Source organism: Podarcis melisellensis, assembly GCF_964234715.1.
Source record: "Podarcis melisellensis genome assembly, chromosome: 6".
Lineage (NCBI taxonomy): Eukaryota > Metazoa > Chordata > Lepidosauria > Squamata > Lacertidae > Podarcis > Podarcis melisellensis.
The window spans coordinates 47,441,432-47,467,427 of NC_138538.1; the positions used below are offsets into that span (position 1 = coordinate 47,441,432).

Here is a 25,996-nt window from a genome sequence, read left to right on the forward strand (position 1 = left end):
CTCGGACATGCGCAGAGCGAGCGCGCCGCGGGTTGCGAGGACTACGTTTCCCGTGGTGCGCGGAGCGCGGGGCGCCTGCGCACTGGGCCGCGGCCAGCGGGGAGGGCTGCGCGTTCCCGTGCGGTGATGGCGGTGCGTGGACGCGCGGCGGTGGTAGCAGCAGCAGCAATGGCTGCTGTGGATCGGCGGCTGCCGAATCTCGATGACTTCGCGGGGCAGAGCTGGAGCGCCTGGGTGGAGAGGGCCGGGCCGCCCGCTGCCGAGACAGGTGAGCGCGCCCGCCCTGCCCGCGGGCCCGGAGGCGGCGGCAGGCGGCGGGGAGCAGGGGACCCTCCGTCGCCGTTTCTGCTGCCGCCGCCGCCGCCGCCGCCGTCGAGCTTCCTCCCTCCCTCGCCTCCCCTCCTCCTCCCGCGCCCCCTCCCTCACCCCGCCCGCCCCAAACAAAGGAGCCGCCGGGTCCTAGCGCCGCCTCGCTTCCCGCCCGGTGGAGCCTGCCTTCCTTTTCCTGCCGCTTCGACCGGGTTTCCTAGGATCTCTCGACCCCCCTAATGGGATCCCCTCTCCCCCAGCCTGATTTCGCCAGGGGCATGCTGTGATCAAGGCAGGATCTTTGTCCCACGCGTTTCCCAGCTCCTTATGTGCTTCTCGTTCCTACTTTGATCCCTTATTACACGAGCATGGCTTTTTTTGTGTGTGTTTTTTTAAAGCCATATTCGCAAGATTCCCCGGACTTTTGATCTCTTCTGTCGTCAAGCCCACGATTGTTTCCGAAACATGCTATGTAAAGGCTGCGTGACTTGTCTGTTTATAATTTATTTATTACATAGTGATCTCACCAGGTTTCCTAACATTTGCGCCTTGACTCCCGTGCACCTCGAGCCCTCATGTCGACTGCTTCCATTTCACCTGGGCATTCTTTCTTCCTGATCTCCACATATTCACTTTTTCTGTTTTCCCCAAATAATACGCACTTTTGAGGTGCCACTGGAACACTTGCGGGCAGCAAGCTTTCTTGATCTTCTGTGATTCCCTGGATAGTATGATATCCCTGATGGGTCTTGATCATCTTCTAGGTGACCCCTGACCACTTTTTTCTTTCTCTCTCTCTCCTCCCCCCCTTTAACCACATTTCCCCATCTGTCTTGATCTTTAAATCCCGTTACAGTTTTCCTCAACTGATTCCCTTCAAAGTGCTTTCAGCAACCCACCGTTTGCTCTTCTCCCCCAGCTGTGCTGCATTTCTGGATTTCCTCTTGTTGAAGTTGTTCCATTTCCATTAGGATCTGTGCCTAGGCCTTTGAAACTGGTCCCCGCCCATCCATCTGCTTTGCCTTCCATATATCTTCTCTTCTGTCTTTTACATAAAGCTCTTTTTTGTTTTGCACTGTTGACCCGGCCACTCAGTTTACCACTCGCTAGGATTTCCCCTTTTCTCTCGGAAAACTGCACATCCTCCTCCCTGACGTCCTGATTCAGCATCCCTATGATCCTCCCCCCCCTTTCTGTCTTGTCCCTTGCTCTGTTGCCCTCCTTTACTAAGGGGGTGGTGGTATATCTGTATGAAAATGGTGGATGGATGGATTGGCCCCTTGTGATTTTTGTCCTTGGAATCCTAGAAACCGCTCGGGAACACCTCCCTAGAATGTTTGACTTTCTCAAGTGCAGCCTGATGGCAGACTCTAGAAGGGGCGGTGAGACTCAACGGAGCTGTCCCTGGTGATGCTTTTTATATTGTTGAGCTTCTCCCATCCCCCTCCATTATCTTCCCTTTGCACTTGATATAGTTAGTGCTTCGAATGTTTCCTCATCTACTTCCAGCTCCAACAGAGTTTACATAATGACTCCTGTGTTTTCAGGGATTTAAGAAGCAGGTTGTAAATTGTCCTTTGCAGACAGCTTCCTGTTGCTGTCTGAATGGATTGTTTTTATTTATTGCTAATAGATATGGAATGGTAAGGATTTCGTAGATGGGGGGGGGGAGCTTGCTTAGTTTCCACCTTTTGCCCCCACCCTGTCTCTTGACAGGTTGTGGTATGGGATTAATTGTATGTGCGTTTTAATTCAGTTAGGTTTTTTCCTGTTTTTTAAAAGAGAGAGGGAGATTAATGTTCTTGGTGTCAATGCAATTTTTTAAATAAAAAAAAAACGCACAGCTATTTTGGATTTCCGTTTTGTATTTTGATGCTGAAAGAGTTGATGCATTGTAACAGGTACATCTTGTCTTTGTGAGGGCACCATGTGGTGTGGTGTGAAATCTATTAAATGCAAGTGGAGTATCATGTCATGGTTAAAGCACAGGAGTCAGGACTTTGGGGACCAGCTCTGCTACTTGCTTTCACACTGTTAATTTGGAGACAAATCAGCCCCTTGTGCCAGATCCCTCCCCACAATTGGTAGCATTTGATCTGCATCGCAAGGAGTTTGCAGGCATTTCATGAATGTCTGTGAGCTTCAGGTCGATGCGCAGACAGAGGGAGTTACGGCAGCCTTTGCCAACCTGGCACCCTCCAGATTTTTGGCCTACAACTCCCATCAGCCCCAGACTACACAGGGAGTTGTAGTCCAAAAATCTGGAGGGTACCAGGTTGGTGAAAGCTGAATGGGGGGGGGGACATTAGTTCTGAATCCCATGTGTTTGATTTCTTATATGCATGTTGGGATTAGGTTACAAACCACATCATTCTAGGCATTTGCTTACACACACAAACACAGCATAATAAGAAAATGGTTCTGCTATAATGAAAAGCTTGTCAACATTAACATGTTTCCAGGGAAATATCACTGGTGCTGTGATCGAAACTATAATTTAATTTGGCATTGGCAAGGATTTGGCTTCCGGAACTGAAAACCAGGGGTATCTCTTTAACTCAGAATTTGGTGATTCCGTTTCAAAGCCCATCTTGGGGCATCTTTCTTTGAAGCTTTGTGTTCCCAACTAGCAGAGCAGAAAAGCTCATGTGAAAGGTATATGGAATAGAGACAGCTGTCTCTCATCCCCTGTCATGCAAGTGTGCCCCTTTTCTGCGTGCATATACACCTGGGCATGTGCAGAATTCTGGTGGGCCGTGGATATTTGAATGCCACCCTTTGAAATGGGAAAACAAGAGTTTGTAAAGCAGCTAGTCTCAAGTGGAGTTGAGAGACCCATGTTTTTACCCTGCACGTTGTATTTTGGAAAGGAGTCAGGGGATGGTGCTGTGTGCTTGTCATTGTCTTCCAAACACCTCTTGATTGATACGGATTGGCAGAGCAGTTCTGCTGAAGCAGCAGGCAGTGGAGTCTGAGACTCAGCAAGTCCACTACTGTATGTTTGCAGAAGCCCTGGAACATCTGCCATGTTAGCTGAACTGATTCTTAGGGATCCTTGTTCTCTTGGCAACTTTTAAGACCTGGAGTTTTAGGGCAAATGGAAATGATTGTTCTTAATCTGCTCCCCTATGAAACTCATTGAGTGACCTTGGGCACGTTGCATACTTGGCCTAACCTTTTTTCGCAGGGTTGTTGTGAGGATAAAATAGAATACCCCTGCACATACCTCCTCAAAGCCTGTATACATGTATAGTAAAAAATTTCAAAGGGGTCAGGACCATGCATGCTGTGTTTATTATTATGGGGTTTCGAAGAGGGGAAATCCTGATCTACAGATTTCCTGGTCCTAGTGTCCTGTCTGCTCAAGCTTGCAGATGGATCTTCTCTGTTCTGGGTCACAATGTGACCTACATAACACTACATGACAAGTTTGAGGAAGCTGTGACTGGAATAGATGCTTTTCCTGAGCTCTTTTCAAGCCTATTAAGGCCTGCAGTCCTAAGCATGCTTACTTCCTAGTAAGTCTCATTGCATTCAGGTTGATTTGCTTCTATGTAAGCGTTACTTCGAATCATGTGGTAAGGGGGGGGAGGAGAGAATGATTCATCTTAATGTGTCTAGATGTCATGGGTTCTCAATAGCTTTGTTGGATGATGGATCTGCAAAGGGTTATTAGTGTTGCTGATGGGATTTCTTTTTCTATGTGTCTATTAGGGTCTGATGTGGAAGAAAACGGTAGGAATGGGAGCAAGAAGCTGGATGCAATGACCCTCATTAAAGAAGGTAAGAACAGACTTCTTTGAGTCTGACTTGAGTTGTAGAGACCTCTGCCCTGTGTCTGGTGAGAGAAGAGAGAAGTGCAAGGGCAGCTGGGAGTTCCCTCTCTCTCTCTCTCTATGTGTGTGTGTGTGTGTGTGTGTGTGTGTGTCTGTCTGTCTGGCGTAGCAGTCATTGCATTCTCACACAGCAAGTGACCCTTAGATGAAAGCATCCCAACAAAAGCAGAAGACAACTATCCCTTTTGATAGCTGCATTTGCACATGCCACCAAGGACTGGCATTCTGGACCCAAGAGCTAGTCTGGCTGTACCTTACTAGAGTTCAAAACCTTGCCTGGGTCTTGGAATATGATGGATGAAGTGTCTCGTAGTTCATCAGGAAATTCATACTCTTCCAAGCTTAGACTTGAATACATTGCATCTTCCATGACCCACGAATGAGCCCCTAACCCAACATTTAGTTATAGGGATTTAGCAAGCATTTCGGGATAACTGAAAGCTGCGGAACTTTCACATACATGTTTCTTTGCTTTGAGAACCCTTTGCCTCCATGGTTTCTAGCAACATGATGTTAAGAGACGTCCAGAACAAAAGGCCCTTGGCTTTCCACCCCTTCCTGCCCACAGCCTCCCTCCTGATCAGCCCATATGACTTAGACCACAGTGTGTCACAAAAAGCAGACAGAGTTGGTACAGAGCAATAGCTGCTGATGGACTTGTGCAAATGAGCCGAGCGGCAGAGAAGAGCCACACCATGTTTCTGTCTGCGCCGCACCGGCCAAATTCTTTCCTGAGCTGGAATATCAGCCATGCTCTGGCCACCAGTAAAACATGCTCACCAGCTCATCGCAAAGAAAGGATTCCAGGTGCGACTCCAATATAGTAGGACGGGTGAAGATGTGCTGACTCTCCCCATTCCACTCTCTTTCTCTCTCTTAATGATTGTTAGGGGGGAAAGACCCTGAGCCACCATCTGTCTACCCTCAACCAAGAGATCAGAAAGTCTCCTCTGTGTGTGTGTGTTTCTCAGACAAGTCTTGGGTGGTGGGGGCAGGGTGGAGACTCAAATGGAAGGTCCTGCTTGCAGCAGAAGGTAAGAAGGGTCGGCTTCCCCAAGGATATCAGGTCTTTTGTGGGACCCCTGCATGGTGGCCTGTATTTTTCCTAAATGAAATCAGTCACACTAACTCCCTCCCTAGGCTTTTTGGGCAGAGCCCTTGGAAATGTGAGCTGCCACCTGTCCTTTCCACTGAGCTCCCAAGCCAGAGTTTCCAGATGAGCTTCTGCTGGGCTTTCGTCCTGCTCTTTTCTGCGCTCACTCTCAGCCCATAGTTAGTTTGAGCCTTGCCCCTCCCTGTCTCTCCCGACAGCTCCCCTCCCCTGCCCTGCTGCCCTCGGTCTTTTTTCATTGCTTCCCAGCCTGTCTGTGTCTCTTTGTTTTCCCTTTTTTCTGCCACCCCAGCTGTGCTAGGAGGTGGGGCTGCCTCCTGACAAAGTTGGAGCGTGTGACGGCCCCATCACCCAAGGATAAGCGATTGTTCTGCTGCCTTTTTGTGTGTGTTTGTTAAAACGTGAGCCCACGTCTCAGGCCTGGGAGAAGTGGGCTGTGCCTAAACCAGCATGCTGGATGGGGGAGGCTTCCTTGCCCAGTGGCTGTTCTCTGAACTAGACAGCCATTTGCGCAGATAAGTCTTGACATAAGTCACATGTAAAATAATTGTGTATATCTTTGCTTGTGCAGCTCGGTGCCATTGGAGCGTCGGGCTGCCAGTCAAGCTGTTCCCCCAATTCACATCTAGGTGCTGCATTGGCTCAGTAATATACCACATGCTCTGCTCTTATAAGAGCCCAGTATGAAACTCCTTGTATCTGTGCTTGAAGAATCTTGGGGAGGCAGCCAAAGAGGGCTTTGTTTGATGGAACAATGGTCTAAGTCTGTATAAAAGCTCCTTCTGGCATTATGAATGGATGACCTGCTTTGCAGTCAGTGTCTCCTTGATCTTTCAATCCTGCATGACAAGCAGCCTGCTACTTATTCCCAGTTTGCAGCTGGGAAAACTGAGGATGGAAGTGTGAGGCATGCTTCGTGCCACCGCACCAGACAGTTGTGGCAGGGATGCAAACATGTGCCTCTCAGCTCTCTTCCTTTCTAAGCTACATGGCGGACTTTTCTTCTTGTTCCATCTTTTGTCAGAATTAATGGTGGGGTGTTGTTGCCGCTATTATTTGAAGTGTTTCTGAGCCTGAAGAACAGACAAAGTTTCGCGGGGCTTCTTCCAGGGTTCTCTCTCATCACTCGCCTCTCTTGTCCTTTCAGACATGTCTATCTTTGGTCACTGCCCAGCTCACGATGAGTTCTACCTGGTGGTGTGTAACCACTGTGGCCAAGTGGTCAAACCTCAAGCCTTTCAGAAGCACTGCGGTAAGCGAAGCAGCCAAAAACTGCCAATTGAATTTCTGTGGCCTCTGGATGGAGAGCTGTGAATTAGGGCTGCTTGCTGCCGCCTCAGGCACCGGCCCAGTGGGTGGTGCCTAGGCTTGAAAGGCCCTTTTCTGTTTTCCTCCTGAAAATGGGGGGCGGGGTGGGGGAAGAGGAAGGTCGTCTTCCCTTGAATTTCTTTTCAACCAGCGAGGAAGCCGCTGCAAGGGCAGCAAGCAGCCTGAGAGACGGAAAGGCAGAATTCTGGTCATGCTAGGGTCGCTTCCGATGTCACAACTTTGCCCTTGGTGTTTGGGGAAAGAATGTGGGGAGGCAGTTAGGAAAGGGTCGTACACACATCAGGTAACATCAGAATGGAGAGACACTTGAGCGGGGAAGAGCCCTAGCTCATGGGTAGAGCATCTGCCTTGCCTGCTGAGCAGGGTCAGTCCCTAGCATCTCCAGGTAGGGCTGTGAGAATGTTGACCATTCACAGCTAGATGGGTCTTTGGTTTGACTCAGTCTGAGGCGATTTCCTATGTTCCTATGATGTCCCATCTCGAAAGGAGACAGGCCATAACTGAGTGGCTAAGCTTATGCTTTGGGGAGAAGGTCTCAAATTGAACCTCTGGTTGACTCAGCCTTCCCCAACTCGGCGCCCCCTGGATAGCACTCCCATCAGCAGGGGAGTGGGCATAGAAAGGACCTGTCCAGAGGGCACCGACTTGGGGAAGGCTGCCATAAAGGGTAACAGGTACAGGATCTGGCAAAGAGATCTCTGCCTGAAAACCATTGCCCTGCAGATGGGTCATTTCTGCTCTAAACGGACCGTTTGTTCCTTCTCTCCTCCGTCCCATCCTCCCAACAGACTTCTCTCCCTTCAGCCTTTACACTAGTGACTTAGGCCCAGCCGTTTTCTAGCTGCTTCTCCTCCCAAGTTCTTAAAGCACAACGAAGGAAATCTAGCATTAGGCAACCTCCTCTCACCACCATCTGTGAATGATTTGTCCGTATCCAGACTTTTTCCTTTGGCCTGGTGCCCTGGGGCGGGGGGGGGGGGAGCAGTAATCTCGCTGGGATTGTCCAAGGCCATCCGCCTGCCTTTGAAAGGGGTTGTTGAGCAAGAAGTGGGGAGAGCGGAGGGGCTGGAGATGGACTGCTTTAGCGACTCACCCTACGGATCAGGGGGGCAGGCAATGTACAGTCTTGACCTCCTGCCAAGGAACCTGCCAAGAGGGTGGGGTAGGCTGGTATTTGTGTCCCAGGGCATGGCTCGAAGGTGCAGGATGCCGCAGCTCTGCTGAAGCCAAGAAGGTCTAGGCCTGGTGAACACCTGGATGAGGGAACCCTATCCACACCATCTTGGAATTCCATCATGGGAGAAGAAGCAGGATATAAATGAACTGTGTTTATTTTATTTGCCTCCACAACTTCCCTTGGGCTTTATGAATCAGGCCTCGAGGAACAGAATAGCAAGACATAGATGGTGGTGACAGCTAAGATTAGGCAGATTTCCAGCTGGTCCTGATTGCCCCCTTTTGGACCCTGTGCCTACTTCCTGGTGATTGACTATGATCAGGTTATGGGCCTCCCTAAGTGGGAAATGGCTATATGAGAGAGTAGCTGCTTGGCTGTCTGCTACCCACTCTTTGGAGCAGGTCTTGGAAGGATGTGTTTTTGGAGCCCGCCTCTCACAGTTCTGTGGTGCAGAAAGGATTAGTTCCAAAATGCATGACTTGGTAAATTGGAGCTAGGAAGCTCTAAATGTGAAGTTCTGGATGTAGCCACTAACTTTGGTTCAGCAAGTTCCCAACAGAAAGGAGAGACAGAGGTGTGGATACAGTTTTCTAATAACAGTATGGGGCTTCTGGAGCATTGCCCATGAAACCTTAAGGGGATCACAAATTTGGCACTGAGCACTATTTGCATAGTAACCCTCCAAATTTCGTATTAGAATAAAATCCATAAATTGGGTGCTTTTGCTTCCCATTTCTGTACTCCAGGCCAGTACTTGCCATTTGCAGTATGATGGCTGCCATCCGGATTCCCGCATTGGCTAGTTGATTGCAATATTTTCAGTAACAGCATCTTAATTCCCACCTAGAGAGACGACATGGACCTCCCAGCAAGCTCTATGGCCGGGTGCAGACCTCTTCAAATTTACAAAAGTGCCATGCGGTCAATGGGCGGTCTCTTGCCAGTGGAGGTCATGGATCCACCAAGTCCTGGCGGGAGAGGTCCCAGGGCTCCTTCAGTCAAGCCCAGCACACGCCTGAGAGGACAGACAAGATGTCAAAGGACAACCTCTGGTAAGGAGGGGGTTGGGTTTGTTGGCAGGGGACCTTTCTGAGCTTTAGGATACAGAGCACAGCCCAACCAATTCTTCTTGGGCTGTATGGAATCTCACTCCATTGCTTTTGGGGGAAGCATCCCAGTGCTGTGCTTACTGGGGTAGCTGGGGGAGAGGTATTGGAGAAATTGCGCCCTTCAGAATGGCAGGTGCAACCTGCTGTAATTCTCCATTTTGTAAGATGGTACGGGGGAAATCTACATGCAGCTCTAGGGATACTAAAGTTTTATTATCTAGGGATGCTAAAGTTTTACTTTTTGTTCTATGTATAAAAAGATAAGGGCTAAATTAACCTCTAGACCTGTGAAGCTAGAAGTAGTTTTTAGTGTGTGCGCGCGCGCACAGACACATAGATGGGTCTGAATGAATCCTATTACTGAGGTTATATTTGGGGAGCGTTTTTATGGATTTTGATAAGTTGCATCTGGTTATTTTATTTATTTGTTTGTATTAAAATGCCTTCTCCGAGACATTTACAACTTCACTAAAAATTGCAACAATAAATAACAAATTTAACAACAAAAAACGAATCTGAAAAGCAAGAGAAGGAATATACAGTGGTACCTCGGGTTAAGTACTTAATTTGTTCCAGAGGTCCGTTCTTAACCTGAAACTGTTCTTAACCTGAAGCACCACTTTAGCTAATGGGGCCTCCTGCTGCTGCTGCGCCACTGCTGCACGATTTTTGTTCTTATCCTGAAGCAAAGTTATTAACCTGAAGCACTATGTCTGGGTTAGCGGAGTCTGTAACCTGAAGCGTATGTAACCTGAAGCGTATGTAACCCGAGGTACCACTGTAATCTGTTTCCCCCGATTTTTGTCCCCTTGATGGCTTTAGTCACTTTTAGTGACTCTAGGTTTGTTGTGGAAAGCAAGGCAGAATTAAGCAAACTTAACTAGTTAATTATAGGGTCGGGTCTTGCTACTGAGGGAACTGCAGTCTATTTCTAGAGTCTCATGAGGTCAGGTGGCCACCACAGTGGAGTAATCCTGGTTTAAAGGCTGCACTAAAGTTTAAAGGAGCCCCCTTCAATGCCCACTACTCCTTGCCAATGTTAGTGGAAGAATGATCTGAAGGCACTTCAGAGTTTGCTTTCTTCATCTTGGTCTGTTGCTGATGGCCAGACACATTGTTGTTGCAGGACACTGGGAAGACCTGTGAGATTTGGCTGTTGGTGCCTTCCAAGATTCATGTGGTACCAATGTGGAAACTGCACCTGCTCTTTTCTTGTCTTTGCATCTCCTTTTATTCACTCTGTCTGTTTGGCTGGCATCTTAAGGCTCCAGTTTTCATGTTTGGAGCACCAGCCCAGCTTCTTCTCATGTTCCTCCAGACACTGTTAGTAGTGTAGCTAGAACCCAATACGATGAAGACGTAAGAGTATCACCTTGGTCAACTGAAGTGGGAGATGACGAATTTTTCCGACGTTTCTGACTTGTGGCTCTGCTTTGCTCTCTTCCAGTTTGTTTGTGCCTGTTGTGAACCTAGAGAAGATCTCCAGCCTTCCAAAGTCAGACAGTGACGGGATCAAGGCCCCCCCAAAGCTTTCTGACTCTGCCACCCCTAGACAGTCTTCTGCCAGCTCAAAAGAGATGCTGGGCAAGCCCTCCTTAGTGGCATCACCGAAAGAACCCCTAACGTCAGCCAAGGCCAGTGGCAACTCCATCATACCCGCTGACGGCTTGAGCAGGAAAATGGAGAATGCTCCTGCCTTGGGAGAGAAAGAGACTGGTGCTGTGAAATCTCTGAAGAAGATGCCACGTGAGTACTGTAGTATCCTGTAGCTGGAGGCAACATACTGCCTAGCCAAGGCATAGGGGGTTCCTTCCTGTACTCCATTTCACAGCAGAGCAGGCCTGGCTTCTGATATCGCCAAACAGTTTGGTAGCATTTCTGCACATGACATTATCTCCAAATTCTGGAAGAGTGGGCATCAAAGGGAATACTGCCTGGGCATGCCACACCCCAAAATCCAGGTTCTTCCAAGCTTCCGCTGGGAGAAAGGGTGGTTTACTCCCCAGAGAGGTATTTGAGGACTAGGATAGAACATTTACATTGGACTCTGAAGTGCACCAGACTCATATCTCTGGATTCTTTTATCTGGAGCATGCTTTTGATTGATCTCCCTTATTGGGTGGGCTACTTCGTTGGGTGCCTAGAGTGGGGGAAAGGGTCAGCAGAAAGCCAAGCTGCCAGCTTGATAGTCTCTGGCCAGGTGTATGTACCCTGTAGCACCCTTTTTTTAAAGGGGAAGCGACCCATTTCAAATTGAAGCTGGGTATGCATAGCCAGTATGTCAGATCCCTCTCTTGACCAGCTTTGTGCACTTGGCCTCCAGGTGACTGGGAAGAAGGGGAACACTGTGCATAGTCTGTGACTTGGGGCTCAGTTGACCAAGGGAGACAGGAAGAGGAGTTTCCTGCCATCTTTTTTTTTCTTACGACCCCAAAGTATTTGTCTTCTCAGGACAATAAATGCTGAATAAGAAGAGAGCCACCCACATAGAAGTAGTAATTGCTAAAGACACAACTCCTCACAGGATGCCCATAAAATAAAATTAAAAAGCAGCAGGAAAAGAAATACTGTTGGACAAATAACCTGTTGTGCTATTCTGACAGCAAGTGTCAAGAGTTCCTTGAAATATGGAGTTTTTGAATAAGGGCTTCCTTGAAGGATGAGAGGCAAGCTGAGGCACTGGAAGGGGGAAGGCATAAAACCAGGCCTCAGGAAACATAGGAGGGGGGCAGGATGAGTGCTTTGCCTTCTGTTTTCCCGTCTGCATCTTAATTCTGTGTTTTGCTCCCACAGGGAAAGAATGTGACCTAAACAGGCAGTGTGGGGTGGTGAACCCCGAAACCAAGAAGGTTTGCACTCGGTTACTGACCTGCAAGGTATGATGCTTCATGTGATGAAATTGGCGTGAAATGGGGGCAAAAGAGTAGTTCAGCATAAGAAAGAGTTTTCACCAGCCTTTGCTCCCCCCGCCCCATGGGCCTGTTCCTTTGCCTGACAAAGGCGCCTTTCCATTTGCTAAATCTTGGAATTTGGAAGGCAAAAGGTTGTCCATGCTCAGAAATGCTTCACCTGTTCAGTGGTGGAAAGAGGCCCCTCCTGTGTGTGTTTCGTAATGTTCCCCTCCCTGGTCAACACACCTTGCTGGAGTGCCCGTGGTGAGGGGTGGAGGAAGGGGGGTGCGGTGTGGGCGGTTCACCCCGGGTGTCACCACTCAGAGGGGTGGCAAAATGCTGGGCGGCACTCACCGCGGGGCCTGCAGGCTCCGCGCTGCCCCAAACGGTCCACCTTCCACCTCTCCCTCAGCTGTAGGGTGGCTGAGTGGGAGGAGACAGGCAGACTCCTCGGAGGCCCCACGGAGCTTCCTGCCTCCTCGCCTCACCCCGTGGGCAGCTGGCCCCACCCTTTGGCGCAGGGCACGTGCACCGCCCCAGGCGCCCGATCGGCTTGCTCCGCCACTGCCTGTGGTTTTTCCAAAGTAGAGAGGCCTTTCTGCATAGCCCGTTCCCTGCTGCAAGCATAGCTTCAGTTCTGGGTGTTGATGTTCATCATGTTGTTGGGCTGTGGCTCCCACCATACTGGACCATTGGCCATGCTGGCTGGAGCTGATGGGAGTTGCAGTTCAAGAACATCTGGAGGGCACAAAGTTGGCTGCCCTTGGTCTGCCAGCTTTATTCAGGTTCCTGAGCCCTATGGACTGCCTACCCTCCTCTTAAGACTGTTGTGAGTTACTGGAAGCAAGTTGCCAATGAAGGATTTCTGCATTTGCAAGAAGGCTAGAGTGTGCTGCGATACGGCTTACGGTCACCCTATCAAGTGGAAGCTCCTGACTCTCACTGGCAGGTGTGGGGAACCTTTGGATTGCCAGATATTTCTGAACTACAATTCCCATCATCCCTGGCCATTGGCCATGCTTGCTAGGGCTGATGGGAACTGTAGTTCAGCAGTGTCCCAACACCTGCTCTGTAGAAAAGTTCAAGCAGAAAATACTTTGCTATAAACCCAGGGACAGGGAATCTATGGCCCTTTAGCTGTTGCTGGACTACAGCTCCCTTCATCCCTGACCATTGGCTGTGTTGTCTGAGGCTAATGGGAGTTGGAGTCCAACAACAACGGGAGGATTTCTGGTTGGGGAAGAGTCACCTAAGGTATAATCTGCTGGAAAGCTCTTAAATAAATGGGAGCTGTGCCAGAGCACTGAGGATGGTCTTGCTCAGCTCCTGCACATTGCAATAAAGCGTGCTCAGGAGAATTTCCCCCGGGGGAATTGTGCCTCTCATCTCTCTCTGGAAGGCAGCCAGGCATCATATATAGGTGGAAAACTTTGTAACTTCAAGTTAACTTGTTTGAGGTAGTCTTAAGGCTCCATATAGACAGCTTTGTATTCTCACAGCCAGCTACCCCATGTGAAGAATCGGAACTGGGGTTTCTCTGTTCCAAACACTCAGGACACTTGATTCAGACAGAGGGGATATTGGGTGGGCAGTTTGAGATACGTGCTATAATGAAGCGTTACTAGTAAAATCCAGGCATAGCAGAAGTTGTAGCCAGGACAGCAAAACATAAGCAAGCTAAACACAGTGTGTCAAGTCATCCCCATGACAACACTGGGTAATTTCACAGTGTGCTTTTGCTGCAGCCACTGTAAATAATGTTAACCTTTTTGATGATCAGCTGCCTTCTACCCATAAGTCAGATTTATTCCAGGTGGGCCTGTTTAAAATCCAATTTAATAACTGTATGAGCTCTTGTTTTCTGCCCAGTGGTTCATCCAGCACTTGTCTAAGAGCCAGCCGCTTGGATTTATTGAAATGTTCAGTGGTTGAGAGCACCAGTTTCCCCATTGTAGCACCTTAGTGATCATGTGGGAAATTTCTTATTCAAAAGCCACCCGCCATGTGACAGTCTCTCCCATCCCCCATCCGAGCTTACCTTCTCATAAAATAGGCTTGGAAATGGACTTCTTCTCTGAGCTTGTTGCTTTTGTCATGCTCTGGTCCAGTGCTATTATTCTAGAAAAAGAGGTGCCAGAACTCGCCATGAACACCAGCCTTGTTCTCTTATCATGGCAAAGGTGAGATGTGCTGGAACTGAGTTCCAGCAAGTTCCGGCTGAAAAAGCCCTCTTCTTGTCACACCTCCATAAGCGAGTGTCGTGAAGTCCTGCAGTGGTGGATGTGCTTGTCGCTTGTCAGCTGATGCCTCTAACCATTCTCTGTGCCTCAGATCCATTCTGTCCACCAGCGCCGTGAGGTGCAGGGCCGCGCCAAGGACTTCGACGTCTTAGTGGCCGAGCTGAAGGCCAACGCCAGGAAAGGCGAGTTCCCCAAAGACAAGAGCCCAGTGAGGAAGGAAGCACCTTCTGAACGACTCTCGCAGGACTCCTCGTTACTCTCACAGCCATCGCTGGTCCTGCCCAACGCCTCTCTTTGCCGAATAAAGCAACCCTACTCCCACTGTGCACTTTCCAGGTAAAACAAGGGCAGATAGTGTCCCAGGTAAAGCACGGGAAGGAAGTTGACTGGGTAGTTTTCTAATTAAAGTTGCCTGGGATATTTTTTGGCTCAACCACAGATGTGGACAGGACCTCAGAAAAGGTGGCACCGTAACACCTTCTGCACCACTGCAAAAGCAGACTCTATCCACAGATATTCAGTATCTACTATATGTTTTGGAAGTGGTTTGTTAGCCATGCATTTGGACACTTCTTAAGATATAACCAGTTTTCGTACAATAGTTCCTGCGATCAAGGAGATGGTTTTTGTTTGTTTGGATACAGTTGGGTGCCATTTTCAATCAAAATGGCAGACTGAATCTTTCAGAATTGCACTAATTTTGAAGTTTCTTAGAATTCCTTAGCAGCATGGGACATATGGCTGCTAGTCATATACATGTCCTAGTAAGGAAGCCAGTAATATCTCTGCCACAGATTCAGGAAACTCTCCCCTTGAAGAGGGCTTTAACCTCCTGTGTTGCGTTTAGGTCTAGGGTTTCCTCAGAGAGTGAACCTGATGACCTGCCTACCACCTCTAGCGAAGTCGACCACGGGCTCTACCCTTTTCCAGCACCCAAGAGCACCGGCCGGGTTTCGAGCGAGGAGAGTGAGGATGACGCAGTGGATGATTCCCGCAAGGTGGACTGCCATTATGCAACGCGGCCGCCACGCCCCCAGGCGGTAAGTACCAGGCTAAAACTGGTGTGGCTCTGTGAAATGGGTCCTTTGCACCTTTGGAGAAAAATGCTTGCCCCAAATCTCGCAAGAAGAATGCCAAGGGTAGGGGAATGTCGGATGCTTGGATAAATGAAGCTGCTTTTATACCGCGTGAGACCACTGGTCCATCTGATCCAATGACATTTAGTAGCAGTTCTCAAAGGTTCCAAAAAGATGTATTCCTGAGTTCTGAGATCTCTTTAATTGGATACACCAAGGTCTAAATTCTGTGACCTTACACATGTAAAACAAATCCTCTGCTACTTACCTATGGGTTCAGTCCAGGATTAGGTTAGTTTCCCTTGTTCTGTTGATATTAATGAGACCAGGTGTGAAGGGGTGTGTGTGGCAATGTTTTGCCTTCCTTTGCTCAGGAGATGAGGTGGGCAGAAGAAACAACTCTCTTGGTGTTAGCATCCCATCCCCATTTGCAAAAGGCTTCAGAACGTGCCGTTTGCGTGATTTAATATTCTTAATGCCTTTTATCCCTGCTTCCATCTCCCCACAACAGTTCTGCACTTTCGGAAGCAGGTTGGTGAGCCCTGGATGTTACGTCTTCAGTCGACGGCTGGATCGGTTCTGCTCTGCACTCAGTTCCATGCTGGAGAGACATCTCAGCTCACACATGTGGAAGTAAGTAATCCTAGGGGGAAGTAGAGAAAATCCTGTGATGAATTGTGGCTGAAGATGGGCATGTGTGTTGCCCTTGTTTGTGCTTAACACTAAGCTATGGCTGATTAAAATTGGGTTTATTAAACCATGGTTTGTTTGATCATCTGAACTCTGCCCAGCAGCTTGTTTACTGCCAGCACGTCTGAAGCCATGGTTTGTTATTGGCTTATGAACCTTTGTTTGTTTTAGCTATGGCTTGGTGTTACTGTGAACCCTTCTGAACCATAGTTTGTTTCACCACCCCACCTCGGGACGCTAGAAAGTCCTCTGAGGCACAAGCAACTGGAGAACAAACCAAATTTCAGAGAAACAAGTTTGCTTCCTGTTACATTCTTTCAGGTTATGTCCCGCGGCAACCTGGAAGTACAGGAAAAGGTTACTTCTGGGCTTTGCCACTTGCGCATGTGCACAAGCGCTAAATTGCGCTTTGTGCACATGCACAAGCGCCAAATTGCACCGCGCACCTGCGCAGATACGGCGCTTCAAGTTGCGCTCTTTTCATGTTGTGAACGGGCCCCCGGAACGGATCCCGTTCTCAACCAGAGGTACCACTGTATGATTGTTTGTGGTATCAACTCCCGATTGTCTCCTGCTATCTTCCCGACACTGACATTGCTGCTGTTTACCAGGCCATAGCAGGGTAGCAGTGAGGTCTAAATGTATTTAAAATGGAGGCTACAAAACATAGTGTTTCAATGAGATGTGGTATTTTGTTGGAGTGTGGTTCCCCCCCCCCCCAACCTTTGCATGTCTGTCCCATGTGTTTATCCTTTTTTCTGTTCTGATAGGCACTCCAGATGCTGTTGGATTCAAACTCCCATTACCTTCTGACCATAGGCCACACTGTCTGGATCTGATAGGAGTTTCTGAGTCCAACACCACCTAGAAGTTCCCATCCTTGTGTTCAGAAATCTAATCCCCTGTTACGGAATCAACTGACCTAGTTGATTCAGAAATTGAGATCTCCTTCCTTTCATAACCTGCCTTTGCATCAGATTATCAGGCTGGTTCATACTAAAACAACGAAGTAGCCAGTGCATAAAGAGCTAAGAACAGCAACTTTATAAATCAACATTAAAAAATGGATTGTATTCCAAGGGTTAAAAGGGGGGTTGCTGGCACTTCTGATCCGTGCTGCCTGCCAAGCCCCATGCGCTGTTGTTCGCAAACCCTGACAATCATCAGGGCTTGCAAAAAGCCACACACAGGGCTTTGAAGCCACAACAACCAGCCAACTGTCGGGGCTTCAAAGCATCTTGCACAGTGTGCTTATGCCTGTCTCGTTTTAATTTCAAACCACGCAGGTGAAAATGGGTCACCTGCCATTACCGAGGTGTCAGGTGACTGACAGACGGGTGGCCCCATGGGTGTAGGGGTGAGGGAGATAAGGCCAGCCCATTCCTGCATCCTGCTTACATGGGCATTATTTAGAGATGCAGCAACATAGGGACCTGTCTTACACAGAGGCAGAATCCTGGGCTGATCTCGCCTGGTATAGCACTCTGCACTGATTGGCTGCCTTAGTCCTTTGGGGTTTCAGGCAGGGCTGTTTCCTAGATGGCAAAGATTGGACCTGGGACTGTGCAGACCATGGTGTCTGCCACTGAGCTTCAATGGCCCCTTCTCTCGGGCTTTAGAGCAAAAGAGCACTTGGTCTCTTCAGAGGCTTTTTTGAACCATTCACTATCACCCACGCTCAGGGTTTGTTTGTCCTGGTAGTGGAGGACGACTTGCCTTGCCTGAGGTTTGTCACCCGTGGCAAATGTTCATCTGTCTCCCAGCTGCATTCCACATGGGACTTGCTGGAGCAGTGGAAGTGACAGATTGGGTGTTTGCATTTCCTGCATTTTTCCCATTCCTTATCTCTTCGGCAGAAGTGGTGCCTAGAGAAGGGACATCTGGACCCTTGGCAATAGCTTAACGGCTGCATTCGTATCTCCCTCCTTTTTCTCCAAGGAGTTCAAATGAGAAACAACAGCATGCTTCTTGTGTGGTTGGTGGCGGGGAGATGGGAATGTAGAAAGCCCCTCACCCCCCGCAGCCAGATCCTATGTTGCTTTACTAAGAAGGAAGCCCCACTGTGCTCACTGTGACTTTCTCCAAAATAAGCGAGCCTATGCTTGCAGCTGAAATCCACGTTTGACATCCCTCCCCCTGCAAATGGACGTAAAATGTGGATGTGCTTTTAAGCACCTATTAAGCACTCGTGTAAAAAAGAGCAGCGCAGGCAATTATGTTCCCAGTCCACAGCTTTGCCATCAATCACTCTGCACACGGTTGCCGAGAGAAGCATTGCGTTCCTCCGGCTGACCTCGTAGTCGTGGTGTTTTGTCGGGGCTTTTGGTCCCCCTCGTCTCCAGCAGGTGGCGCTGGGCTGTAGGGTTTGACGCCGCCGCATCCTTTATGGATGGCTGCACTCATCTGAACAAAGGGAAAACAAACACCCAGGTTCTGGCGAAGGGGAAAGGGGAGGGCGGGTGGTGGCTGTCTGCGTGTGCCTGGGTGCATGTGTTTGCAGGTGTCGATGTAAGGGGTTTAGAACAGGATAGCAACCCGAGCCAAAGAGGGAGGCTTTGGATTTGAGAGCAGCAGGGTGCGACGTTATATCTGGAACCTGAAAAAACAAGGGAGCCCGTGAAGATTCTGGTTTTACGATCCAGCATGGAGGGCAAAAGGAACAAGAGCTGAGGGTTGGAGGGGTTTTTCCAAAGTCAGGTCTTCTTAACTCTCTCTCTTTCCCCCCCTCCCCCCTGCCTTTTCATTGGCCCAACCAGAAGGATCCCTCCCGCTGCTGACCATCCAATTCTGTCCACACCACCCCCTGTGCTTCTGGGCTTCTCCACATCCAGCACTTCTCAGAACTGCAGCTCCTCCCTGGTGTGCAGCCTTCCCCACAGCCTCCCGGGCAGGACCTCAGTTTCTTGTGCGGCTTCAGCCACCGTGGCCTCCAGGGACAGCCGCAGCCACCACAGCATGAACTATGCAGTGGGGTCACCCCACGCTGCAGCCGCCTGCAGCCAGTCGGACTGCATGGGCGGGAGCCAGTCCATCACCTCCCCACTCCCGGCCAACACCCCTTCGCCGTCCTTCAGCAAGTTGCCTTTGACCAAGGCCAGCAAGTCCTCCAAAGCCAAGGAGGCGGCGGCTGGCGGCGTGGAGCCAGAGGCCTTGGCCCGGAAACGCAAGCAGTCTCCCGGGGCCCCCGCTAGCCCTCCGTACAAACAGACCTGTTTCCTCAATCTGGGCAAGAGCAAGGCAGCTGGCTGCCAGGTCTCCCACCCGCCCGCCAAGGCCAAGCCATCCATGATCTCCTCCTCCTCGACTCTTTCCCTGAATGGAAGCGTCTCGGCCGGAGCCAGGATTAAGAGGGTCAGCCATCTGGACTGCAGGGCTCCCGGCCACGTCCCAGTCAAAGCGTCGCAGCTGGAGAACCGGGCCTCCTCACTGAATGGGCCAAAGGCACTGCAAGCCAACTGCATCTCGGATGAGGAGGCCAAGCGACGCAAGAATACAGCCACCTACTGTAGGCCGATGAAGGCCAGGCACTCCCCCTCCCCCTTGCCTTCCTCTTCCTCCTCTGACTTGGGCGGCTCTGTCCGAAGGAAGAAGCCAGTTGTCTCCTTGGGATTTGAGGAGAAGCAGAACACAATGAAGGTACGTTCTTTGCACATTCTCCTTCTCCTTCTTCCTTTATCTCTCAGCTTTTCCACCAAGGAGCTCAACATAGTTCTCCCCCTCCTCATTTCATGCCCACAACAACCCTCTGAGGTAGGTGTGATGGGATAATGAGCTGCTTGTGCGTAAAAGCTTAATCCCTCTGGGGTTTGGCGGGTCAACCAAACCCAGGCACTAACGGAGCCCCCAAAGCATGACTCCGTCAGTCGCTGGTAGAATCTGACAGTGGGCGTCTACGGAATTTACTCCAACATAAAAGCTGTTTGACGGACATGCGCCTTCGTGACTCTCTGCGTGACAGTTTCCGGCGAGGGGTGGGAGTTGCTAACGGGGGTCTTGTTACCTCTGCACTATTCTCACTAGAAGTATCCCAGAGCCTTCCCTCCGATTCCCCTTCCGCTGGAACTCCTGCGCTCCCCCTGCTGGTTCCTGCTTCTGCTGTATAGTCTCTCCTATTCTCCTGGAGCCTTACCCACGTCTCTCTCTCTGATGGCAGTTCCCTGACAGTAGGTTAGGCTGAGAGACAGTGACTGACCCATGGTCAGTGAGTTTCATAACTTTTGGGGGGATTTGAACCCTGGTCTCTGAGGCCCCAGTCCGACACTCTAACCACCACCCCACACTGGATCATCTGCCTCCAAAGGATTGCGTCGGCTTCCTTTTCTCCCTCACCAGAGACCTCCCTCCTCCCTGACACAAAGTCTGCACACTTGTGTTTACTGCTGCAAGGTTGACTGCTTCATAGCTCCATGACATGGCATATAATGGTCCCCAGAAGCTAATAAATTTATAGCAACACACGCACCAACTCTGTTGTAGTCCATATGATAAGTTTTGGGTAGTGTTCAAGAGAGTGCGTTTAAAATGGTGTTGGGTACGGAACGTTCAGCAGTGACATTTTGTTGCATCATTCTCCCTTTCGTAGCTTGTTGGCTAACATCCTCATGGGGTCTGTGGCAGATAGTTTGAAGGAAATATTGGCCCAATGTGCAGCCACTGTGTGGAAAAGTCAAGGTCCTTCTTAGAGCTCCTTAGGAAAGAGGTCATAGATACAACTGCCAATATTGTAACGCCTTTATAAAGATCTATGGTGTAACCACATTTGGGGTGAATGTTGGAAGAGTCAGGATAGACAAAAGGAAGTACTTCACACAGTTAATCATAAACAGGATAATTAGCTGCCTCAATATTTGATGTCAGCCAACTTTGATGGCTTGAAGCGGGTTTTGTTCAAATGCATGGAGATAAGGTTTCCAGTGGCTTCTACTCAGTATGACTTTGTAGTTCCTCCTTCCTCAGAAGCCCATTTGCTGGGAAACAGGATTGCAAAGTGGCTATACTGTTCCCCTGTTCTCCTTATGGACTTCCCATAGGGATCTACGTGGCCATTGCAGGAAACAGGGCAGCTAGGTTAGATAGCCGTCTGATCTAGCAAAGCTGCTCTTGTGTTCTTACAATTTCTACAGCTGTATCCTGGTGTGTGTGAGAGAGCAGTGCCTCAGTCAATTAAACCTTCAATTGATTGATCAGTGAGGGCCAATTTCCATCTGTGGGTCTGAGATCTAAGTACGCAGGGATGTTGTATATGTACTGTATATGTTTGTGGTTGCTTTGATTCAGGTGTGGTGGTGGAACAGGGGGTGAAAAATAAACCATTAAAGGCAGGCTTTCCTATCAGTGAGCTTAAGCTTTGGTTTATTAGATTATATGGCACTTAATAAATTTCTATACCACTGAGTAACAAACCTGTCTCAGCAGTTATATCATACTTCTTTCATTTATTAATACATGCATCTAATATTGCTTCATGGAAACATAATTAAATTTAAATACATTTGCAATCAGTTAAAAGGCAAATGATTGATTTAGCATTATTTCATTGGTGGACCAGTTCTGATTTTTATCAAAGCCTTAGGAGTGAGGCCACTGGTATCCTATGTAAAAATAAATAAATGCACGGTAAGTGAGTTGATGCTTTTGTTCAGCTAATTTGAAATACTAGAAGACCTTTTAACTGGTTGGGCAGAGGCTGGAAAAGAGAAATAATATATTAGCTAAGAGTGACACCTTTCCTCCACTTCTTTAGTCTTGAGCAGCTTCCTAGCATGTAGATGCACTGATTTAGCTTTACCTGCTGAATAAATTCTTGCTAAGCTGCAGTTAAAGGAGACAGATCTCCTGGGTGGGGGTGGGGAGCGGAGGGAAAGATGGCAAACCCCAGCTAGGAGCACTTTTAAGATAAAGGGTAGAAATGTTTAGGAAGGAGATATGATAATTATATTGAGGCTATTTGGGTTTTGCTCAGACAGACAGTTTCCACGAATTCCCCAAAATGAAACTGTAGTGATGGAGGGAGTACAAAGCAAAGCACGAGAACACAGGAGCTCTGCTGGATCAGACTAAAGGCCGATCTGGTCCAGCGCTCTGTTCTCATAGTAACCAAGCAGATGCCTCTGAGAAGCCCACAAGCAAGATGTAAGCGCACCAGCCTTCTCCTGCACTTGTTTACCAAGGAGCGGAATTCAGAGGCATAAGACCTTCAATCCCAGAGGTAGCCCGGAGCTCCGATTCCTAGCAGGCATGACCAAGGTTGTTGTCCCTATCTAGCAGCTAGCAAGAAATTACCTCTGGAGGCGAAGTTTCCAGTGGACTGAGAACTGTTGATAGACTATGGATGAAGAACGTGTGGCCTTCCTGATGTTGTTGGACAACAACTCCCCAGTGGTTGGAGATGATGGGATCTGGAGTCCACCAACATCTGGAGGGCCACACAGTCCCTATCCCTGCTGTTGAAGGCTCACCCTCCATGAATTTGTCAAATTTGCCTAGCAGGAGCCTGTAGCAGCCTCTGGCCTTTCTAGTTCCCTCAGACATTGCTCACTTGGCTTTACGCAGCCACGTGGGGAGGAGCTGCTGAGAGATCACTTGCATGCCATTGTGATGCATCTTAAAATGGGACTCCTGCTTTGATTCGTTCTTGCAGAGCCCTGGATATCACATGGGATGATTGGCTCCATTTGCATTATCTGCGGAACTGTAATTTCCAAGTTCCTTTATTAGAACCTCGGCACATCTAACCCTGCATCTGCTGCATCAGGCCAAAGGCTCATCTAGTTCAGCATCCTATTCTCACAGGGGCCAACCAGATGCCTGCAGGAAGCCCACAAACAGGGCCTCAGGCACAGCAGTATTCTCCCCACCTGTGATTCCCAGAAACTGGCGCTTGGTGGCGCCCTGTCTTTGACAGTGGAGGGGGGCAACGTAGCTCCCAGGGTGCCGTGCAATCCCATACAAAGCTCTTTCCCCCAATTAATAAAAGGTTGCTATGTCAAATACCCTTCTAATGAAGTTAGAAGCATGGCGGCTGCTCTTTGTAATTTCAGATAGGTGCTGGTTGCAGCCCTGGCTATAATAGACACTTTGCTGTGAATGGTGCTACATAAACTGTCACCCTCTGCATTGACACCCTCTCTTCTCTCTTCTCTTTTGCAGTCAAAAGCGCATTAACAGCAAGTGCCTGCATTCTGCAGAAGGAGCCAACAGCCTGAGAACTCTGCCCTGGGTCCGACTCAAAGCCTCTTTGCTTTTTTTATAACTTTATAGTATTTTTTTAAAGGAAAAAAAACCCTCTAAAATACATCAAGACTCCTCCTGTTCTTTTCCTGCTCAATTTTTTTTTTTTAAGGGGCCGGGTGGGATGTGAAGGAGAAAGGGAAAACTGAACACAAGGGAAACCAATAGAAATAGTAAATGCGGTTGCAGGTGGAATGGCTGGGAGCCGTTTCAATGCCCATAATGAAATGGGGATGTTTTCTGGCAGTGTGGTTGTTCAAAGAGGAATGGGTGCTCCATGAGATGGTGAAGGCAGGGTGGGAGCCCAACGCTGAAAGGGTTTGTGAAGCCATGCAGACACTCTTGGCAATCTGCTCAGGGGGGCCAGGGGGCATTAACCCAGCTCTTCACATGCTCCTGGATGGCGATTGCCCGCATCCCTGCTCCGCTCACCTTTGCTGCTTCTCCTCTACCATCCCACCATTGCTGTGATTCTGTGCAGCGGCTCTCCCTGTCTCTCCTTGGCCCTTAAGTCCTGCTTTCTATTATGCAGGAATGGGGAACCTCAGGCCCAGGTCTCCCCTAGCTCCCAGCCAAACCCCTAGTGGCCCTGCTTTGAACCATAATTCAATCTTTTTGCCTGGTTGGAGGGTATCCTTGAACTTGGATAATGTCTCTTGCTTCTCTGGCTAGAGAGAAAAGTGTAAGAGAGTGTGTGTGTGTGTGTGTGTGTGTGTGTGTGTGTGTGTGTGCCAGCCTTCTGCACAGAGGCAAATCATTCATTGCTCTGCCCACTTTTACTTCCGGCCCTGATGGCAACGGATACCTCAGAGGTGGATTTAGGGCAGCACAGCTGGTTCCGTTGTGCTGGGTGCTGAAGCCAAGGGGGAGTCGCAGGGCATCACAACTGTCACATAGCAAGCAGAACGGAAGGCGGGGGAGGGGGAATTTTGGCCTTGCGCAGGGCACCGCTGACCAGATTAATACCTAGGACAGAATGTGTCAAGCCAAATAAAGCTCCCCACTCCTTCTCTTAGGACTAGAGAAGAGAGAAGCAGATGTCTTAACAAAGTACTAGAATGTTTTCAGACAGCATGTCGGGACTTTAAAGGATGAAAATACTTCTGTTCTCCCGCTTAGCCTTCAAAGGGGTTCTCCTAGTACAGTGGTACCTCGGGTTACGAACTTAATTCATTCCAGAGGTCCGTTCTTAACCTGAAACCGTTCTTAACCTGAGGTGCACTTTCACTAATGGGGCCTCCTGCTGCCACCGCGCCGCTGGTGCGCAATTTCCATTCTCATCCTGGGGCAAAGTTCGCAGCCTGAGGTAACTACTTCCGGGTTAGCAGAGTTTGTAACCCAAAGCATTGTAACCCGAGATACCACTGTATTTTATTAGTTAAATTTGTATCCTGATATTTCACCATTTCACCGCTCAAAGCAGCTGGTGCCTATAGTGCAAATACAGCAATAATTAATTCTGCAGTGGAGGTTAAAGGAGAGATGCTGGTTTCTCAGGCAGGACGCTGGCTGTTTATTAAGGATGGGAAATGTGTGAAGCCCAGAGCCACTTATTACAGTCAACCTCAACATCCATCCTCTTCACCAACACAAGGGGCTTCTTCTTCTTTTTCTTATGCTCTTATTAGGTGGCAGGTACCCCCCCAAATATTAATCCTCCATTTATCGGTGGTACAGCTGGCACATTTTAAACTACACTTAGGCTACAAACACACACCATACATGAAAAGCACGTTTCTCTGCAAAGAATCCTGGGAACTGTAGTTTACCCTTTGCAGAGCCACATTTCCCAGCACCATTAGCAAACTAGTTCTCAGGATTCTTTTGAGGGCAGGAAGGGAAGTACGGTGTGTACATAGCCTTTTTTAAGACCTCATTGGGCTGATTCTGAGAGAACAGCCATCCTCTCATGTGCCTACTCTTCATCCCTGAGGGGAAAAGACACCCACATTGCTGCTGGTAATAATCCTGTGGTGTAAAACACACACACAATGGGAAAACATGCAAGGCCCAAAGAACTCATTGGGGGTATTACTTAAGCACCTTCACTACATTCTTGGTTCTGGCTGCTGCTGGACGCCATTTTATGGCTTCTGAAATGATGTGAGATGATGAATCAGGGATTTGAGTGTCACCTGTAAACTGACAAAGGAGAGCTATTCACAGCTTTTCAATCGGTGTCTGGCCGTTGTGGGGCACTGCTGAATGCCATAGGGTATGGTCAAGAGATATGGGGCAGTCACTGTGGCCAAGCAGCCATTTTGCCCCCACCCCAAAGACGGCAAGGTGAGATGTGCCACAGAATAGTTGGGACTACAGCAACTATCAGTCCAGTCAGCATGGCCCAAGGTTCACAGATGATTGGAGTTGTAGTTCTTCAGCAACACCTGGAGGGCCACAGGATTTCTGATTAGGTGCAAAGGTGTGGTAAGATTTTCCACATGGCAGGACAGATGGCCAGTTAACCAAGTGACAACTTAATGTATCTGTGCATATGAGCACTTGGGAAGCTGCCCATCTATTGCCTTGCCAAGTGGTTAGAAGAAGCAGACCAGCATCCTTTTTCTCTTAATCAGGTGCAGAAGTGTTAAACAATTCTCACCATCTGGTTGGGCAAGATATATGAGGCCTCATCTGGGGAGGCGGCAACATATTCTGGGCCCAGGGATACATTTTGAAATCTAAGAAACTGTTGTGGGTACCAGAAAACACCCATTTCATAGAAGAAAGGCTGGTGATGCTCAGCTACCTCCAAACAAATGAAACAGTTTTTAAAAGCAGCCATCGTGCCTCTCCACAAGAAAAGACAATCACCCCAAACAAAAACGGCTCAACTTTAAAAATAAAATTGAGAAGGGGGCTGAGTGGGTCACAAGGGAAGTGGCTGAAGGTGCTGTGCAGCATATGTGTATCAGGTTGGGGGCTTCAGACCTACATCCATGCATTGGTGTCTTACTGTCTGTATTGTCCCCATAGTATGGAGGGGGAAATAACAAGA

General features: G+C 49.0%; 1 protein-coding gene across 4 annotated transcripts; it reads left to right on the forward strand.

Moving 5' to 3' along the window:
* The first annotated feature begins 73 nt into the window (after positions 1–73).
* ATXN7L2 (ataxin 7 like 2) lies at positions 74–23,062 on the forward strand. Of its 4 annotated transcripts, none has more exons than XM_081915391.1 (11): positions 74–268; positions 4,024–4,092; positions 6,404–6,508; positions 8,610–8,814; positions 10,319–10,617; positions 11,665–11,747; positions 14,094–14,338; positions 14,850–15,042; positions 15,590–15,711; positions 18,525–19,404; positions 22,918–23,062. In XM_081915391.1, the coding sequence occupies exons 1-11, from the start codon at positions 127–129 to the stop codon at positions 22,930–22,932; spliced, it is 2,358 nt and encodes a 785-aa protein (XP_081771517.1). In that variant the 5' UTR covers positions 74–126; the 3' UTR covers positions 22,933–23,062. The 4 variants fall into 4 exon arrangements, with proteins under 4 accessions (XP_081771517.1, XP_081771514.1, XP_081771515.1 ...); XM_081915388.1 differs by having other exon boundaries at positions 79–268; positions 18,528–19,404; XM_081915389.1 differs by lacking the exon at positions 74–268 and adding an exon at positions 499–638.
* Positions 23,063–25,996: the final 2,934 nt, after the last annotated feature.

Coding starts and splice junctions, on each gene's coding strand:
- ATXN7L2 (XM_081915391.1), top strand. CDS start 127: ATGGCGGTGCGTGGACGCGCGGCGGTGGTAGCAGCAGCAGCAATGGCT. Junction 6,509..8,609: donor AGCCTTTCAGAAGCACTGCG/GTAAGCGAAGCA, acceptor ATTCCCACCTAG/AGAGACGACATGGACCTCCC. Junction 8,815..10,318: donor ATGTCAAAGGACAACCTCTG/GTAAGGAGGGGG, acceptor GCTCTCTTCCAG/TTTGTTTGTGCCTGTTGTGA.